This window comes from Corticium candelabrum, chromosome 7 (genome assembly GCF_963422355.1).
Source record: "Corticium candelabrum chromosome 7, ooCorCand1.1, whole genome shotgun sequence".
Classification (NCBI taxonomy): domain Eukaryota; kingdom Metazoa; phylum Porifera; class Homoscleromorpha; order Homosclerophorida; family Plakinidae; genus Corticium; species Corticium candelabrum.
In genome coordinates this window covers 4293812-4314810 of record NC_085091.1, presented here as the reverse complement: position 1 = coordinate 4314810, position 20999 = coordinate 4293812, and the positions used below count along the sequence as shown (strand labels likewise).

General features: G+C 40.9%; 1 protein-coding gene across 1 annotated transcript; it reads left to right on the top strand.

Annotated features, from left to right (window-relative positions):
* Positions 1-13306: 13306 nt before the first annotated feature.
* Positions 13307-17290, top strand: LOC134181994 (eukaryotic translation initiation factor 5A-1-like). The gene is made up of 3 exons (XM_062649300.1): positions 13307-13379; positions 13617-13896; positions 16957-17290. The coding sequence occupies exons 2-3, from the start codon at positions 13633-13635 to the stop codon at positions 17152-17154; spliced, it is 462 nt and encodes a 153-aa protein (XP_062505284.1). The 5' UTR covers positions 13307-13379; positions 13617-13632; the 3' UTR covers positions 17155-17290.
* Positions 17291-20999: the final 3709 nt, after the last annotated feature.

Sequence of the window (20999 nt, the reverse complement as noted above, 5' to 3'; positions counted from 1 at the left end):
TAATTTTAGTGTTTAGTAATTAACTGTTAGTTATTGTTATGTAGTAAGTAGCTAAATTAGCAAACTTTTGTTATGTGCTCAGCTTTCTTGTTAATGTTGCGGTTTATGTCATAGTGTTTAGTAACTATATGGTGTTGCAATATTACTACTACCACCACCACTACCACTACCACTACCACTACCACTACCACTACCACTACTTACAAAGTCCAAGATTGGATCCAACAAATTGAATGCCTTTCTAACATTGCTAAAACACAGCCTCATGTTGCCTACTCAGCCTTCACGAGAGGATCAGTTCATTGGTGGTCTTATTTACTACGAACTGTCCCTGACATTGCGTCACTCATTAAACCACTAGAGGATGTGATTTGTCATAAATTTCTTCCATCCCTGAGGGGTCAAAATGTTTTTGGTCCTGAGATGAGGGATGCCCTGTCTTGTCATGCAGTCTTGGTGGGCTGAACATTCATGACCCCATGAAAATGTCAGACCTTCATTTCTGTGCCTCGCAACATATCACAACTCAGATTGCAGCGTTGATCGTTGCCCAAGAACAGCGCTATACTGTGTCTACAGTTGAGACCAAAAGAAATCCAACAAGCACACCTTCCAGCATCAATTGTTGGAATCACTGAAAGAGAGAGAGGGTCATCAACTTTACAGCGTTGTGTTGAGTTGGCTTCAGAGAAGGGAACATCCAGTTGGCTCACCGTTCAACCCATTGCAGAACATGGTTTCCATCTTTAAAAAGGGAACTTCCGGGATGCCCTGTGCCTCAGATACCATTGGCCATTGCTTAATGTCCCTTCACATTGTGAGTGTGGACAACGTTTTAGCATTGATCATTCAATGATCTGCAAAAGAGGTGGTTTCCCTACTTTGAGGCATAATGAAGTGAGAGACATAACAGCTGATTTACTCAAGGAAGTTTGCCATAATGTTGACATCAAAATAGCCTTGCAACCCTTGTCAGGTGAAACATTCAGATATGCAACCGCCAAAGTTGAGTCAGAGTCTAGGGTTGATATCTCTGCCAGAGGAGTTTGGAAAACTGGTGAGAGAGAATTTTTTGATGTAAGGGTTTTCTATCCTTATGCTTGCTCCAACTTCAAACACTCTAATCCAAAGTCAGTTTTTACTGTTCAAGAGAATGAGAAGAAGCGTGCTTATGCTGACCACATATGTGAAGTTGAGCATGGATCATTCACTCCACTGGTTTTTAGTTCCACAGAAAGCAAAGGCCCTGAAGCCACAACCTTTTACAAGCGACTGGCAAGCCTTCTTGCTAAAAATATAGAGAAAACTACAGCAAAATGATGCAACTGATTCAATGCCGTCTGAGCTTTGCCTTGCTTCGATCATCTATTCTTTGCATTCGTGGTACTAGATCTTCTATATATAAACATGTCAAACTTGACTTATTATGACTTGTTGAGAGTGAGGCCCACCTAGATGAATAGGTGGCGGCCATGGTTAATATAGTTAGTGTGTTGTCATTGTTTGTTTGTTTTGCTGCACTTGGGTGTTTTTTCATGTCTTAGAAATAAAACTACCATTAAAGTATTTAGTTTGTTGAAATGTATCGTACTATGATTTATTCAAATATACTACCACTACCACTACCACTACCACTACTACTACTGAGAACTGGTGTATTTGACAATCAAACTCTATCATACAAGATAAATAATTAAGAAAAGGTACTGTACGCAACAGACAAAAAACAATTACATTAAACACATATTTAATTCTAAAATTTAACTGCAGGGTAGTCTACTCTCAGCCGAAGCCAAGAGTATGTCTTTGTTAATAGGTGTTCTTGTTCTGCAGCCTCTGAGACACATAATGGATGCGCGTAATAAGGCAAAGCTAAGGCGACAGCGAATCCAGTTGAGTGTTTGGCTGTACAGTGTGCTTTCTTGTGAGATAGTACGGAAACTAATTTCTTCAATGTTGGGGTGATCTTGCTACATCCACCTGTGCATGACAGTATGATTTGCATAAAAGAAGCTAGTTCCACTGCCGAAACCCGTTCCTCATATTTCCGCTTTTCTCTTGTTCCTGATTTCTGTAACAGGATGCAATTTTGTTCGTGCGGCAAGAGGCTGGGTTTGAATTGAAAATCCTCATGTCATAATAGGTCTGTTGGAATCGTCTACTCCAAATATGTTCGCAGCAATGTCCAGCCGAGCCTCATCATCTGTTGTACAAGTCTTCTTGTAAATTTCTCACCGTAAAGAGGCTGTAGTAATTGTTCTCATTGAACATCATAAGCACGCATCAGTCAACAGGACATGGAACAAATCCCAAACTTCATTATGTCAAATTGTTGGATACCCTCCAGTAAGACAACGACCAGGTAGATTCGTTGGTCACCAACCATATCTCAGGCATAGGGCAGGGCGTCTCTAAATGCCGATTTGTGCAAACAAAATCCACATCGTTGTAAGAAAAGTGTTGTCAGCCAGCTTGAACTACCTTTTTCTTTTACTAGTTCGACTGCACGGCAAAGTTGCTTTGGTATTTCATTAGAAATTTGATCCACACGCTAATCCAAATTTTCTCTCTTTTCATTTATGGACCATTTCTTTCAATGCACACTGTTAATATGACACGTTGCCCAATTGTACCTGTTGCTAGATGATCAAGTTGACAAGTTGTGTAGAAACTGTTTTGGAATGCATATATTCAGACTTCATGTTGAGTGGATTGACTATTCCAAGTCCTCCGTGACGAGGGTGGTAGTTCTAAAAGCCTTCTTTCCTCTTCTCCTGGCGAATGTCTTTCAGTGATAGCAAAAATTAATTTTTTGGGGGATCTGCATTTCTAGAGGGAGCAGAGATTCAGTTGTATATTCATTGGTTCTCATGGCATAAAGCCATCTTCTGATCACACCATGTGTCAAAGCAGCTTGAGCAGCTTGCGGGTGAGACTGCGTGATCTTAGCCAATGTTTCACTGTCTGAATTCCATTAACCTTTTGTTTGAGGAATCTGCTGCAAATTCTTTGTTTCCCAGCGCTGCTCCAAGGTATTTTCTGCCTTCTGTTGTGATGTTGATGTTTGTGTTATCAAAGAGATGTTTTGCTGTGTCCAAGAATCCATTAGCCATGATCTATTCGCATTTGGAAAAGTATCCAAATATGGAGCCAAAGTCAGCAAGTTTGTTCCACCATTGCCTCTGAGTGGACCTCCTGCAGCATCGTCATCAGCATACCAAACTTGCTTTGCATCCTTTGTTTGTACTTTCGTGAGAAGAGGCCTGGTAGCTAAGCATACATGGGCATGGCTAGAGGATCCCCTTGTGTTGTTCCTTTCATGGATAGCAAAACTTCTCCTCCAACGAACAATTTGGCAGGCAGTCTGTATGTGTTGGCAAGCGTTGGGAAAATTGCAGGGCGATTCATGGATATGTTTCTCAATGCCACGTGACAGTTAAAGTTGTTAAATGCATCCGTTGCATCAACAAGGAGAACAGCTTCCGTTTTGGGATTATCAAATATGGCATGCATGGAGTAAACAGCAACCTCACAACCAGCATCTTGACCTGCACAAAGTTGTAGTGCTCCAACCACTGTCAAGATATCATTCTTCACAACATTAAGTGCAGCCTTGCTAATAATTCTTCTTACTGTTTCACACACACCTATTGGCCTAACTCCAGGATTTTTGTCAAGGGCAATTAATCGACAAGCAACCAAGGGAGCAATCCCACTATGGTCAATAAATTCAGTAGAGATTCTGCAAGCCACTGAAGCCAAAGGGTTGCATAAGTCCAATGATTTGTTCTGAAACTCAGTACATAGTCTCCTCCAATCCAAATCATCAAGTCCTGATGGTCCTGCAGCTCCACTGCATTTCAGAGCCATCTCTCGTATTAGTAAACCATCTATCTTATGAAACAGAATAGAATTGACTTCAGAAGGTTGACATTTCAGGTCCAGAATAGCTTCTTCATAGTACGAGGTTGGGTCAGGGTGTTTCTCTTTCAATATGTCTCTAACTGATTTGTGAGATACATCACCGTCACTAATGGATTCGTCAAGTGATAGCAAGCCGCAGTTGTTCTCACAAGACAGAATTCATTGTGCAGCCTTTACATTACTGTTGTTCATGCATTGAGCAAATTGCCTTGACAGGTCACTCTCTGATAAAGGTCTAGGTGCTCTCTTGAAACACAATCGTTGCTGAATAGCTCTACCTTCAGTTAATAGACTGTCAATGTCACCGTTTTCCATGCAGACAAGCGACATGAAAAGCACTGTGATTTCTACTGCGCATTCAATTTCCCATCAGGTTTGTGTAGCAATAAGTTAGACATAATCATGGTGGATGTGAGGGCAATACTTTCTAGATTTGAATGTCAGCATATCCTTGAAATAGGCTGGCCCATTTCAGACTACTACTACTACTACTACTGCAGTCTCTTGCATTTAATTATTCAGATCTAGCATTAGCATTCAATTATCCGACCAGGCAATCAATTGTCCAAAATTGGGCAATCAACTCTCCGATCCTAGTTTAATATCAGTTATCCGCTCTAGCATAAAGAGCTTACAGTTTGTGCAATTGCATAAAGAACTAATAAATGACGAAGTCTGCGAATAGTCAGCTGCCGACATTGGCCTACATATCATCAGTCATCCCCTCTCCACAACAATTTGTAATATATATTATTTTGAGTGACATGAACATTGTGACTTCACGTCTTACTTGATCATTGCCTAGCAAACCTTCGTCAGTTGCAATGAAGTCGCCTGCAAGTTAGTCTACATATACTAAAAGCCAAAGTTTGATGCCTTATTCCGCCCTTCAGTTTCGCAGCGTACTGGAGCAACACTCTGAGCGTGCTGCGTGTTCTATAAAACATATCCCACTTGACACCGCACAATACTTCCATTTGTCAATCGATCAAAAACCTGTCACTGGCAAGTTAATCAAAAGAGCTCAAATTTCATTACATATAGCCTTCCCACCTCGTTGGTTTGAATCAATCATTAACTGAGCTGACACATGAATGAGCAGCATAGAAAGACATTATGAAACAAATGTGTGCTGTTTAGACATTCAGTGTCTGATTGAAAAACTGAATTGCCTAAATCAAATAATTGAATGCCGGATTTGGATAATAGAACATAAAATACTGTACTATGCAAGCGCGACCCTAGCACCAGAGTGGAGATGATTCCCAAAACAACTAAATACAGCTGAAAGTCTGTGTTGACGTATATGACCTAAACACTCTTCACGTGCCATAATCGTGCCTCTTACTCGATCACATAACTATGCAATAATTTCTTAGTTAACTAAAAGATTTAGAGAGCCTTGACAACTGTAGGAGCAGTTGACACATGTACGATACTATTGCAAAACAATTGTGCAAATACATTCAAGTACAGTAGAACCTCGCTAATCCGAACAGCTCCATGCCAAGTTTTGTTCAGATTAGTGAAGTTGTTCGGATCACCAAACGCATAGCCTTGGAAGTGCAAACCTTGCCTCGAACACCCAGACCACTGGCTCATTTATGTATGTCTCTAAATGTCATGTTTGTGGTAAAAGACACAGCTGCAATGACTACATACTTCTAAATAATGTGACACTCAGAATTTAAAATGGTCAGATACGTGCATTTGCTGAAACTAGATACAGTTTTATTGCTGCAGCAACCCAGATCAAGCTGCCAAATAAGATCTGAATATGAAAAGCAGGGTGCCAAACGTCATTAGAATTAGCAAGGATTCGGAGGTTCTACTGTACTAAATAAATGATAAAGTGATAGAAGCAAGGGAAGGCTCAAGAACAATGTCAATCATTACTGTCCAAAAACACTGTCCTCAACAGTCTCTCCAACACCTGAGGTGCATTATTTTGCCTCTTCTGCTCTTTTGGAATAGCCAATAAAGGTCTTAGTAGGAAATTAAAGCTCATAAAGTTGATCATACGCAGTTTTTATAGAAAAAACAAACGAAGAAAATGGCCAGATGAAGACCTAGAAAAGCTTAGTTGATCATGCTGTTTCTGAAAACTCAAAACCTCTGAAGAACTCTCTATCAACCTCTAAACAAGTGTTCTACACAAAGTTGCAGAAACGGAATGGCAACATTGGAATTCTGATGTGCGCAGGCCATTCTGTGCGTGTGTTATTCGTGGCCTTTAGACTTAGGGTTAGGGATTAGGATTACAGGTGCCCGCTCACGATTAACCACGCACGTGCAGACACACCCACGTAATCTTGCAATCGTGCCTTTATGCACACACTTATTCATTTACCATTTTGAGATAACATGCTGTTAAACAACAAAGCAATTTCTCGATCTCTTCCTTCTTGCACATGACCCAAAAACAAGTCACACAATGTATGAAGTACTTTCTTTCGATGTTTGATGATGTACTTTCCTTGTTGCACAATGATGGCATCCGGACAGACATCTACCGTGTATAAAGTTGTAGACTATCTTATCAGTGTACCAACGCATATGTCTGACTTGTAGCTGTTGAATGTCTGTAGAAGAAACACTGCTACCAGAGCATCGTCTGTCACTACGGGTATAGGCTATTCCTCAATTCTAGCCAGCTCTTGTAGCTACCAATAAAGACAGATGCATAATCTGTGTTGCCGGCGGCGTCCAACACCTCTCCATGGCTTATTTCACACTCCAAGTTTCAGATGCCGCCATGTGATGCTGTGTTCCACCCATTCCCAGGTCACATGCTTCTAGAAAACGATCGAGAAAGCGCTTTGTCGTTCAACAGCAAGCTATCTCAAGATCGTAAATGGTAAATGTGTAAATAAAGAACCCAACACACTTGCCGTTACCTTTACCGAAATGTCAAGTACAAGGAGCAAAACTGCCGTGGCGGACAAGAACACGATTTACCTTTCTCTTTATACTAGAAATAAAGACTGTATGTCATAGAAAGTGGTGCAATGTAAGATGTTCCCTTGTTCTGCTTCGTTATGACACAACTTGAAATTGTGGCACGTTTTCAAGTTTGCATGGGTGTGCCTGTGCATGCGTGGTGAATCATGAGCAGGCACCTTTAAAGAGGCAGTCTCACAGCAAAACAACCTATGCTTTACAATAGCTTTTAACAAGAGAATTTGAATGGCATTAGTTTTACGTCTGTATTTGCTTCTGTTGTTGAACTAAAAATGATTGCTTTCTGCAATAAATGACGTCACTGATTTCAAAATCAACAAAAAGTGTGTCTTCCACCCAAACTAATGAGAAGCGTTTAGTGGTAAGTGTGGAAAGTGTACCAGACATCTGTTTGTGTTCTTGACTACCGTTGCTAGAGTCAGACTCGCTGATCTCTTTCTGGCTCATACATAAAGAGTGAGAGCTCCATCTCTTACCAGGCACCGGTCAGCAGAGTGGCACAAATGAGATCAGCTATGCTATCGCTCTTTGTTCAGAAAACGCCCACTCCACGCACCCAACGCAATGAGCTACTAGCATAGGTAGGATGTTATGACGTATTGCAAGCAGAAGAACATGCGACTACAAACTAAAAGACATACATTAGCTTGCATAAATAATTTGTAAACATTCTCTTTCATATTGTTATATGCACAAGAGTTTAGATCCTGCCGTATAGAAGAGATCCGCACATGAATCATGACTACAGTTTCAGTAGCCTTCTAGTCAACGCTGCTTCTTCTGCCTAGAAACCCGAGTCAAACTGGATATATAATTACCACTTACCAGTAAACGTTTCCCATTGCGTCATGAGAGACACTCCTTGTTGTTGACTTTGAAACCGGGGTTTCAAAGTCCTTGAAGGCAATCATTTTTAATTCAACAACGGACGCAAATTGGGACGTGTACCTAACGTAATTCGGATTCTCTCATCAAGACCCATTTTTAAAGCCTATGTTGCTATTCCGTGGAACTGCCCCTTAAGGCTAGTGTTAAAGTGCAACCTTAGCCAGATTGCCCCTTAAGACAGGTGTTGAAGTGCAACCTTAGCCAGGCATAATGGAATGCATGCCAGGGTTGTGCCTGCTACGACTATCAAAGTAGAACTCTTTATAAAAAAAATGCTTGCAAGACTTCCACGGCCACACAAGCATGCGATGAAGAGGGTGACACAATTGGTCGATGTCCTAAACCCAATTCTATAGTAATCCTAGCTTGTCACACACATGCACACACGCACACACACAACAACTACTACTGTAAGCTCTTGCTGTGCATGTGCACAATGAGGCTTAATAGAGTCTACAAAGTCAGAATATTATGACTTACCCTATGTGTGCGTGTGTCTTACCTTTGGAGGCTGTAGGATAACTCCAAATGCACTGAATGTATCATATAACAGTTTCTCATCTACTTCAGGGTCCAAATTACCAATGAATAGATTTGCCCCCACATCAAGGTTCTTCTGATGAGCAGATGCCTGAAACACAAATGACGAAAATATGAGCATCAGTAGAGTGAAGTCTGTTGGTTCAAATAGTTCTGTAAGAGATAATATGTCAATCTATCCTCTGTCTGTATGCATTCCCCAGACAAGTTTGTCTCCTCTGAGTTGATGTGCACGTACTCGTCCAGGTTTGTCTAAGTGTCACAGTATGCATCAATTTATTGCATTTGCCAACTTCAGAGTACAAGATACATAAAAATATCAATTGAATGCCACATTCCAAAAATAGATTAAAGCTGGACATTAACTAATTTAACCAATTTCTTATTTAATAAAGAAACACACCCAGTAGACGTTAACGTACATTAATTCTTGGGCTGCGGACCGAACGCTTGCTGTGTAGCACGGCGTATTGCTTTGGTCTTACTTTCTACGGCCAGTTACTAAAGTATATGGGAGATGAATCTAGACGCTTCAGGCAACTCTAACAATGAAAGCAAACAGGCTACAATTCCTAAGCGATTCAGTCATTCATACGTTCTCTACTCAACATGGATCATCTTGAACGACTTGCAATCACTCAGTCTTTCACATTTCCTCCATGTTTCTTTCTTCGAAAGCAGACCATAGTGCAATATGGAATTGCTCGCGTGATGCAAAAAACACATGACGGAAATGTGCATCACTGTGCATAATCACGTGACACAAAGTGTTGTCATTCAAATTCTACCACTTATGACTACAGCAGACCCTCGACTATCCGACCCCCTTGGCCAAGCCACGAAAGAATAAAGGTCGAATAAATGAAAAGAACGAATAATCAAAGCATCGAAGTTTCAACGGTACCTCGGAGTTCCAGTCCACTTTTTGAGTACCACTATATGTACGTGCATGATATAAACTTTAGAACATGTACAATACGCTAGTGATAAATGATTGCACATATATGCAAACTACAATCACCAAACAGTTGAAACTAATCCTAGAAGCCTCCGTATCTTTCGTCACCATTACTGCATGATGTCACTGCGTTTGCAAAAAACGGGCTTGTGACGTCATTTCCACTTTGTGAACACAATCGGATAATCGAGGGGTCGGATAAGCGAGGGTCTACTGCAGTTGCAAACAGACTGTTGCTGCTGATAACAACTGTGACATTATTATTGTGCAAATGCTTTCAAACAACTGCAAAAGTAAACATTACGCATCTGTCCAAAAATGCCACTCAATGTTAAAGAACAAAACTATAGTATTGCCTTCAAGTTGTCTATAAAGACAACTACAATGAGAAAGACTATCTTAGAAGAGTGCAGATCTGTATAGCAATTAGATGCGTCAGCAATAACCCTAGAGCAAACGTGTGACAGAAGTGTGAAGACTGCAAACAATAAATGCTCAGCAACTGTACTCTTAAAATAAGATTTATCATCCATGTACAAGACTGACACTCCTATGTACTGTTTTGTAGTCTACAGTGAAATGGCACTTCTCAACATCTACATAAAATTTAAGTGTTCCCCTTTAACCTGCTGATACAAAATTCCTATGGTGTAAACATAACGAATCTAATAAACTCTGGCTGAGAAATTGCTGCTGTTCAATTATCACTGGTTGCTACGACTATAGCATCTTGCATGTGGTATGTGTAAATGTCCACCAGTCATTCAAATGTTTTAGATACCATAGCATCAAAAGTTTTATGGTGACTGAACAAACTTTACTAAACTGAAACTAGATGACGTTTGATGGCTACATCATCGTTTGTGCTATAATTTATGAAAAGTGAGCATGGTCTAACAAAATAAGTGTAGTTTCTTGAAGTGGCAAGTATGACACATAAACAGCCACCCTACATATTTTCACCACATAGTGTGGCAGCCCTGTATGTACAAAGCACATGCAATGCACTGTCTAGCATGATGCGCGTACCCAGCATTTAGGTTATGAGCCTTAATGTCAAAATATTGCCTGTTATAATTGGTCTAGTTCACAAGCCTAGAAAGCAATTGAAATTTGGGGCCAAACACCATGCAACATAATTGCATTTAAGAATAACTCAGCGAGCCAAGAAAATGAACGGGGGACCATGGCTCTTTGGCCTCATGGTTCCTACACCTATGAAGTTCCACAATCAAGATTTTTCACTCTGCATGCGCTACCATAGCAACATATGATGTCCACCAGTCTGCCTGTACGTTTACTATTTGTATCCACATTTGACGTAGGTATGGACGCTAGAAAAGTTGCAATGTTGATGTCACTTCAGTGTGAATGAAACTCATTGCATTTGTTTTGCTGCACTTTATTGTGCTGTTAAAACTCACGACATCGTGTCACATTCAAAAGACCATGAACAAGACCAACCAAATAGAATCCTCTAAGTAACTCATGGAAAGAGAGCCAGTAACATAACAAGAACCACATTCAGAAAAATCAGAGACTTTAACTTACCATCCTTTATCTAGTACATGAGTGATGACAGACTTAAAGAGACACTCAGTGGTCTCGCGCTAAGAGTGGTTATCCCCCCTCCCCCGCAAACTTGACTGCATAGTTATGCAATTAAGATAGCAGGTTGGGCTGAACTACAGGCAAAGCTGGATATAAGAGCATTGTCACCGTTATAAATGAGGAAAACGTTTGGGAGCGATTCGTAATCTCATTGTTAAAGCAGAGTTCGAGTAGCGTGCACACCAACTCATCACCTTTCCTCAAGTCAAAGGTACCATGTAAACTACGTTTTGCAGGAAACCAAACTGCTACATTATTAGCATGAAGACAGAGAGCAGACACGATGGTCATGTGATAATACCTAACTTTCTGGAAGTCGTTGTGCAATGCAGTGCAGTTGGTCCCTTCAGCCTTGCATGCATAGCCACGCCCATTTTGTAACTCATGAGCACATTAATGATTTTCTCCTGTTGCCACACTCACACCGGATCTACAGAGTACATACTTTGCAACGACCCTAAGGGGTCCCAAATGTCAACAACGTAACTGTTGCAGGGGTGTTCCCAGGATTTTTGGAAGGCACAGCGGAAATAACCACGCCCACCTTAAATTTTGGTTCCGGCCATCCTAATTTTTATGGGCAACCACAAAAGCTTTGATGCAGGTTTGCTTACGCTGAGATGCCACAAACTGTTGTCACAGAATGCTCAGGCACAAAAGGAACAAAGTGCTTTATCTTTTTTTTAAAAAAGGGGGTCTCTGTGTCTTAGTTCACTGTGCTTGACCACATGATAGCTAGATTAATGCAAGTGGGAAAATTTCTAGACCTCAAGATGTTGAGAACCTCCCTTTATATAGGATAGGAAGGTCAGACATCTACAGACTTCATTTGTTACCATCAGATACTGACCTAAATAGTGGGCAGGGTGCAAGACCACCACTGTTTATCTTCGAGTACTTGTATTACAATTAAGTTCATACCATATGGCAGTCTTTGTCCTAAGTGGTCTTATCTTCAAACCAAGTATCCCAGGAACTACTTGTTAGCCTGAAACAACTTCCCACTTTTCAAAATACAAATACAAGTCCATTGTCTTCATAGCTAATCACTGCCTACTCATACAGCAAAGCATGGCGGAGCGCCCTGCCTTTTGTAAGCTGGGGACAACTCTGTACAGCTGTATTTTGCTCTGGTTCAGAACAGTTAGACAACATCTCATAAGTTACATACAGTGCAACACACATGCGCATAAGGTAACTGTAATCAAGAGCTAGTCTGATATCACATTAAAGACACAGACGATAGTAGTGTTGTCTTCACTGGGTGACCTTTAATAAATATGGACATAAGTGTATCTGCTAGCCTCAATCCAGTCTTGTGACTCTTGTCTGGACATGTGTTCTCTCGCTATCTCTGTGTATGTCTATACCTGAACATAAGTCTGTGTGTCCGTCCTCCCGTCTATATGTCTGCTTATCTATTAATCAACCTCTCTGTGTCTTTGTGTATGTCCTGACACTTCTATCTGTCCAACTGTCAAATATGTGTGACCACTGTCAGTATATACGTTCTGTTTATCAGTTTTCACCTTATTGACTCTAATGGGCTTCCCGTATAATTTTATCATGTTCATGATTTTCATCGCATAATCAGCATCTTCTTCATTCAGAAACTCAATAAAACCATATCCTTGATGAGCTTGCGTGATTCTATCCTTAGGAATATGAACGTTTACTAAAAAAAAGAATGCATAGCTGCTTATCTGCATAAAACATCATAGACATAATTTGCAGACTTACCAACTGGACCGGCCTGCAAGAATAGCTCCCAAAGAAGGGCCTCACCTACCTTATCATCTAACCCTCCCACGTATATAGTTGCATCTGCGTAATCCACAGTTTACCATACGAACCGAGAGAGAGACTACATACGCTGAAAACCTTGATTTCTGTCTTGAACAGGACCAGCCGCCATGTTGTTCAGCAATCGAGTCCCGTATCTCCGGAATTGCGTAAACGTATATGTACAGTAGGTAGGAGCTCCGGAAGTATAACGCGGCGGAAAGGAGTCTTGATACGCGAGACTAGGCTAGGTTTCAAAAGTACGTAGTTTTTTAATATTGCAAAATCCATGCATTTATACGCAGATTACAGTTCATGCCTCCGAGAAACTGCTATTCAGCTGGAACAAACTGAGACGCGCCAGAGGTCCGATAACCAAACTATATTCTCGTCATACTTCTGGAGGGGTTGATGTAGCGGTAAGCTTACAGTGTCTGTCGTACTGTACTACTGTGAAAAACAAGACCGAAATGCGTCAATATCGCCTACGTAAGATTTGACAGGTCTGCAGTGTAGACCTAAAGTTACAAAAATGTATCACATCTGCGATCTAATTAGCGAAAAAGTGCACAATTTTGGTACTAAAAACAAATCTGCACTGCCCGAAATCACGTGAGCGGAGGCATAGCTAGCTAGGTGACGCATGCGTAGTATTGGTTCGCGAACTTTGTCAAGTTCGCTTGAATTTACGTGGACGTCTAACCCACAGCGTAAGGTAAGAGCGCAAACGTTGTGTAGACTGCTGTTCGTTGCGGCTGACTTTTCTTCGTACCTACGTAATCGACCACGTGCCGTTTGCAAATCTATACAGTTTTCCTCTTTTCTCTTTACCCTGTGAACGCTTCTAGCATCTCTTGCGACTTTTATGATCATCGCAAACTTAAGAAACATTTAAGCGGGAAAGGGTTTTCATTTGAGGGTACTCATTGACTCACTACATTTCCTCTCGTAGACGTCGTGTAGGCAAGATGAGTGAAGATTTTGGAGGAGCCGATGCTGGTGCATCTAAGACCTATCCACAGCAATGCTCAGCTTTGCGTAAGAACGGCTTTGTGATGATTAAAAATCGACCGTGTAAGATTGTGGAAATGTCAACTTCGAAGACCGGCAAGCATGGTCATGCCAAAGTTCATTTGGTTGGAATTGATATGTTCACACAGAAAAAGTACGAGGATATATGTCCTTCGACTCATAACATGGAAGTGCCACATGTTTCTCGCAAGGATTTGCAGGTCTGCTTGTTTGTGGTGTGAATTGTGAGTAGGCATTGATGGAAGTGGTTTTGTGAGTTGTTTGTGTGTATGTGTGTGTGTCTGTTTATCTGTCTCTCAGTCTGTTTGTCAAGATAATATAATGCAAACAGGAACTATCATGCAATAGCAATATTCTTGAAGTCCTAAAACCATGGAACAGCAACCACAGTCCATTCCATCTAAGGGACATACATGCCTGTCTAAATCACAACCTGAGGCATCTTGTTGGTTTTGCTTGCAATCTTTCTCAGGAATACTCTGACATTGTACTTCTGCAGCTGCACTGCAGTTCTTTTTCACTATCGAATGGTCCTTGAAGCTTGCTTTATCTGTTTGTTTGTCTGTCTCTGTCAAAGTAGCCTATTCTATTATGCCTATCTGTTCTGTCTATCTATCAGTCTGTTTGTCAGGCTGTCTTCCTGTTTGTGTTTGTTAGTAAAGCAACATGGGTTGTCTGTTTATAGGGGTTGTCTGTTTATAGGGGTTGTCTGTTTATAGGGGTTGTCTGTTTATAGGGGTTGTCTGTTTATAGGGGTTGTCTGTTTATACGGATCTGTTTTTGATTTTTGTGCCCATTTACAATGGTGTGTCTGTTCAGAGTTGAAACTGCGGTATGATATCACATTGTGCAAAGCCAAAACAGACAAGGAAATAGCCTTGAACTTCCAGACCAGAGAGCGCGAAGCACGCGACCTCTAGTCTGGACCAAGACAATACTAAAATGATTTCGGCAGTATTATCAAAAAGCAATGCTAAATAGTAGTTTAACAGCCTAGGCTCGTTTTACCTAGTTCAATAATGAGATGGAAAGATACTGTGCTTTTGTATTATGCAAACATATCATTTGTAAATGTCATGAGATCTTACAAACGAAAAAGAGACGTCTGCTGTATTTGCGGTAATATTTTGGTAGAAGGCATGAAACGACGACTCTCTGATTCTGCAGCAGAACGTTAGCTAGTCTAACTGCTTGACTAGCAAGACTACCACTCGACCAGTTCTCAAAGGTGATGGTATTTGCTTAGGCAAAAGTAAAAAGTGCTTTCACATCACTAAATCATCTTTAATCTATGGCGAAAAGTACACATACGGCGATGGTTCAGCTGTAGAATGAAGGCTTTTGGTGTCATTTTATGGAAGCAATTTTGTCCTATACTATGGCCTCCTTTCGTAGAAAGAAACACAGCAGAATGCACGAAGGACCAAGCGATTGGAAGTCATTCAAGATGATCTACGTAGAGTCTACAACGTATGAATGACTGAGTCGCTTATGAACTGTAACTTGTTCTCTTTCACTGTCAAGCGTGTAGATTCATCTCTTGTGTACACTAGTAACTTTCCTCGGAAAGAGAGACCAAGAAATACGCCGCACAGCAGAGCAAGCATTCAGTCCACAGCCCAAGGCCTTAATGTACGTTAATGTCTACTGCGCGTGTGTCAATTGGTGAAGTGTTCCTTTTTAATTAAAGTGACATAGTCAAGATTTGTGTGCATGCTTACATTCGTAGGCATGTCACACTTCTGAGCAAACCCACATCGGCACTTTCTAGTCAGCATCTTGCTTCACGATAAAACTCGGTCTAGTGCATCAAAAGAGGTCTACTGACCAACAAGCTATGTCTATTGCCATGCCCAGACATTGGGTATCTTTGCTAGGAAATCTAGAAGGTGATCACGCCATGTTTTCAGACAATGCTACATGCAACTACAAGGGTGCATGCCAGACAGTCCGTTGAAGGAACAAGTTGTGAATGTCAAGCAACAGGAGTCCAATACCAATGTATTCTACTATGCAGATGCAGACAGGAACTTTACAGAACTTGTGAAGATTGCTTGAACGTTAGCCTTCAGTTGCTAAAATCTTGCTTTAGTTTAATGGTCTTGGTTACACTTGCTGTGCACTTGTGATGTCCTGACCCATGTTCTGACTCTTGTCGTCCGTGGCTTCTCTTTATGGATTCTGATGGTCTAGAGTAAATTACTTTCAGCACGTTTTCATCATGTGCACCTTGTTTCCCTAGAAATTAGCTGTTCAAACTCAAAACAAATGATATGCCTGCTTTCTATTTGCAAAACCTATACACTGTTCCAAATCGATGTGCAATGACTTGGTCAAGTATAACGATGACACCACCCAGACACTAGTAACATGATGAACGTCAGTCTATTGCCAAAATATGGCAACATAACTATGAGTGAATTTCACTAGCCAACGATTCCTGATTGTTATTTGCAGTGTAGCAGCCCATTTTGCATCTATGGTTTTTTGTGCTGCAATTGTCGGTTAACTGCAGCAAGGCATTGCTTGCATTCTACTTATTTCTGAATAACATTTTGCTGCAAAAGAGATCAAAGAGAGCACATTGTTGTTAAGCAGGAAGCTCTCTCAAGATGGAAGTGATATAGGAGTGGATAGAAGAATTAACATGGCAATTGGTTTTATGGAAAGGTCCAGTACAAGTAGCCAAACTGCTGCAGCGAATGAGATTGTGGTTTGCCCTTTTTTTGTTGTTGTAGGAATAAAGACTATTTGTCATGAAACATGTGCTTTGGCATGACTTGAAATCGTGTTATGATTTGTGGGTGCCCAGCTACACATGCATGTATGGTCAGTTTGCATCTCTAATTGTTTATTTGTTTGTCTGTCTGTCTAGGTGTCTTTCGGCTTTCTGTGATTTCAATTAGTATGTATTCTTGAGTACCTTTATTTATGTGTACGTCTGTTTGTCGGCTGAGACTACAGTACAGTACTTATTTGTCCTTATTTAAAGTTATGCTGCTGCGAGGAAACTAAAACGAAGTGTGACTTATTTGTGCACTTTGCTAGACTGCGTCATCAACAAACACTTAGTATTATGTATTACAAAGAACTATTATGAAATCGCACTAATTAATTCCTTGCACAAATAAATACAATGTACTGTTACAGTGTTTTTAGCCGACTTGTCAGCTTGATTACCAGAATATTTCTTAATCTGTTCTTTATTATGTTTTTTTGTAACTGTGAACTTTCCTCATCACAAGATCTTGTCTTTCTAGCTTATTGATATTGATAGTGGTTATCTGTCACTCATGGAGGAGTCTGGTGAAGTGAGAAGTGATCTTCGTCTCCCTCATGATCCCGACCTTGCCAAGGAAATACAGGAACGATTTGATAGAGATGAACAGGTTCTTGTCACTGTTCTAAAGGCTGTAGATGATGAACAGGCTATTGCTGTGAAGAACATGCCAAAGTAGACTTGATGCACTGTGCCAAGTTATTGGTCATGTAAAACGATTTATTCGATCATCTAGATGCGTGAGGACAGTCTTTTGATGTATAAGCTGGTCCTGTTTGTTATTTAGTGTTTGTTGAGACGATGTTTGTCACATACTCACACGCACATCATACACACAGCATGCATGGAAGCATTTTAATGCGAACCAAGTTTGTTACATTCTTATGTGCATTGATTTCCCTGGCAGTAGGAGTAACTTGTTGAGACGGATGGCTGCACTTTTAGCATCCTCGATGCTTTACACTAGAGTGTCTTGTCTTTGCAGGGTTGTCATACTTGTACAAGTAGGTTACATTTTTTGTTGGGTTGTTTTTTCTTTGCCTGTTAGTATGATGACATGAAAAGTTCTGAATGGAAGTTTTATCAGAGGTGGGTCTTTTTGCAAGTTAGTCCACACCGAATATATTGTGTTTCGCGTCAACAACTTGTTTTAACTTGGGATGGTTGGTTGGTCTAAAAAATTTACTTCATAATTTTTTCAAGGGCCACTTTGGCACTCAGCTCAGCCACGATGGAATCCGAGTCCAACTCGAATTTAATATGCCGGCAGCCAAACAAAAGGCACAAGCTCATGTTCGAGGTACACTTTTCCAGTCACCTTTTCCAGCAGCCAAAACAAGTGCTCTTACAGATCCAAGGTGGCTTTCAAGTTCACGACCACGCCTCCCAAAGACTTTGGGTGTGACAATTTCGTCATGGTCTTTGTAAGGTGTGTTGTTCTTGCACTCTGCAGTTTCTAAGGCAAGACACAAGTCAAACCAGACTAGCACTTCATGCAAACACCAGTCATTGGCATGTGATGCACATGTACAGCACGTGTGCATGCGTACCTGCACGAGCCTGTAAAGGGTGTTGCTGCTCTCTCAGCTTGTTGCGGTCAAACTCCTGTGCTACAGTGTACGATACAGGCAAGACAAGTGACGTATACATAGCGCTGTGGGTAATATTTAATAAGGTAAAACAATTGGAGCAAATTAAATTGGTTTAGTTTTCTAAAAACAAGGCCAGTTGCCGATGCTAAACACAAAATATATTTGGTGTGGCCTTAGAGGTGGTTTTATTGTGGGAGTGATTCGTATCAACCTGGATCCGGAATTTTTTGGTGGCTGTGGCAAGCACAGACCTATTCTGCACCAGTAGTTGCAATTAGCCAAACTTAATACTTAATAGCCGTCAAAGAATCACTACCATGGCCACAGATCTATATTACTCTACTGAAAGCAAATAGCAAACTATGGAAGCGTCGCAGCATTCTTTAGCTACAAATACGTGTAATTAGACAGGCTTTCCAGATGAACAAGAGGGACTGCCAAAACTGCTGGGCCAGTTGCCATGAAACCATTCATGAAGACCACATTGCACACCCCAACGTATAAGGACAACGTAGTCAAGGAAATTCTACCATAAAAGGGTCCCCTTTTGAGGAACCAACTCTAAAAGCAAAGGTGCTCTTATTGCTGCTCTGGTGCTCTAAAATAGTGTGACAAACCTGTCAATTGACATGTGAGGTCTGACGACAAATGACCAGGGTGCCTGATGCTAGAGGAAGCATTTGGCAACATTTGTCTGATTTTGAGCAATAACCATGCATTCTGACATCCAGGAACCCTGACACACCTGTCAAATATTTCCTGGGCAACGCCAGGTCTCTTGATAAAGACGATGTCGAATTGAATTTTGCTATGTAGCAACTGCCACATGGTGATTCTGTAATTCAATGCTGTAGTCATACCCTGATTACACATCAGATTTCAATGCATTAATTAAGTGTGTGAACACCATATCTACTGAGAGATAGATATGGGTTGTGTTTCTTTGACCTTTACTAACTACAGTCGGATGTCAGTTAACCACACGCGGGAGTGCCTCTGACACCCTTTAGAAGTACACACACTATGAGCATGCGTAACAAGGTGTATTGTCAAGTTTGTAACATTGTATGGCAAACTACTTTCTCATTATTACTTTATAGATTGCAGTCAAGCTTGGGTGTTTGTGCAATTGTTGTTCACTAGACATGTAGTTGGATTTACATGAGTGTGTGCATGGGCAGCCTTGAAGGCCCACCTGTTTGCACACCAGTGATTACTATAAGGCAGTGATGCGTAGTAACTTAAACCAATATGTTGTGTGTAATTACACCAAGGTTTGGAAGCAGGGTACAGTAACCCCAGCATAGACCATGGTAGCTAGGACTCACCGACTGGACTCGCCATGCCTACTGCGCTTGTGCTCATTCTCACAAGAGCGGATGCTGTCAATAACACAACACAGCTGTCTAGACATGTCTTGGGATGTGGTGTCTAATGAAATCCACGTGACCTTGTATCTCATGATGTATTTGCATCCTTGTACACGTACACCTACTACATTAAAAGTAAGCTAGCAGCCGAGGGTTTAGCACCAGTGCTTCTTCATTTCAATTAAGTAGGGCATCACACCAACATCAATGCATTGGCGTGAAGGCAAACAAATAATATAACGAACTTGTGTCAGTTGACATTTCGGGACATTACACCCTAGAAATTGAAATGGCAATTTGTTATATGGTTCACATGTACATATACATACTGATGCCTTGAAAATTGATGTACGGTACTCATTGCTAGAGCATAATTGCAAAGTTGATGGACACAATTATCTCAGCAGTTGCTTGATGCTAGCTTCTCACTGTGAGAATTCTAGCTCGAGTTGCCCCATGAAATTGACGTGACTAGGCTAGGCATGAATGACCTAAAATGGTGTAGATGAGACACATACAGTCATACATCATGAAACAAGGTGATGTACACCTAATGTTGGTACATCACCACAATACTACCGATGCAACGATTTCTTTGAGAGGTCTAATGGCTACATCACTGACGCCATATTGTTGGGACACATTACACTGCTGTGATACAGATTTGCAACTTTTTAAAAAAAAATTCTGTTGTAGAGATTTGTTATACACCCAAGACACACATGAACATCAATGTCGTGTGCTATGTAAACATACTGCCTACAGTATGCCAATGAATACTGCTTAGAGCAGCTTTGCATGTTTCCGCATGAACAGTCTTAACGCAAATAGTTCAGTGGTTATCTATTCCAAAGGGATCCAAATTGATTGTACAGTAGAAAGAATTTTGGCAAGTACCATATACCATACAACCACGTAACACGTGACCAGATAAGTGTCCCATATGTTTATATGGTGGTCGTGAATCAAGCTGCATAAGTATGGCTGTGACATGCTGAGGGTTTGTACTGTAGTGCTTTTTCATGTCATCAAGTACAGCCTATCAAGAATTCTACCAATATACACTACTGTATTATAGGGGTGTTTCCACTAGCGCTTAAACCGTTAAGCTAAACCTGTTCCCACCTGCACTAAACCGTAATATTCTAAACCTAAACCACTTTTCCTAAACCCCTTTTGTAGTAGGTTTAGCAAGTGGTCTAGCTTTACTGTCATGTGATGGTAAGGTGCCGGCTTCAAGATGGTCACTGACAACACCATTTAATGGTATTTACTATTATTTCGTTGATATGGGATTGCCTCAAAAGATGGAAGCATCATCAAATAAGGGAGAGAAATCAGCAGTTACTGAATACTGAATACTGAATAGATGCTGAATTCGGAGTTTCAGTGACATCCAACTATCGCTCCAGAGCAGTGCCAGGTATCACAGCAAGCATCAGGGATACTGCACTATTGCAAAAACAGACGTGTCAGGATACCTCACACATCCCTGATGTGAAAGTATTTAGTGGACAGTCCCCTTCTTGAACTGGGTTTATGAACTCGTTTAGGCTTAACTA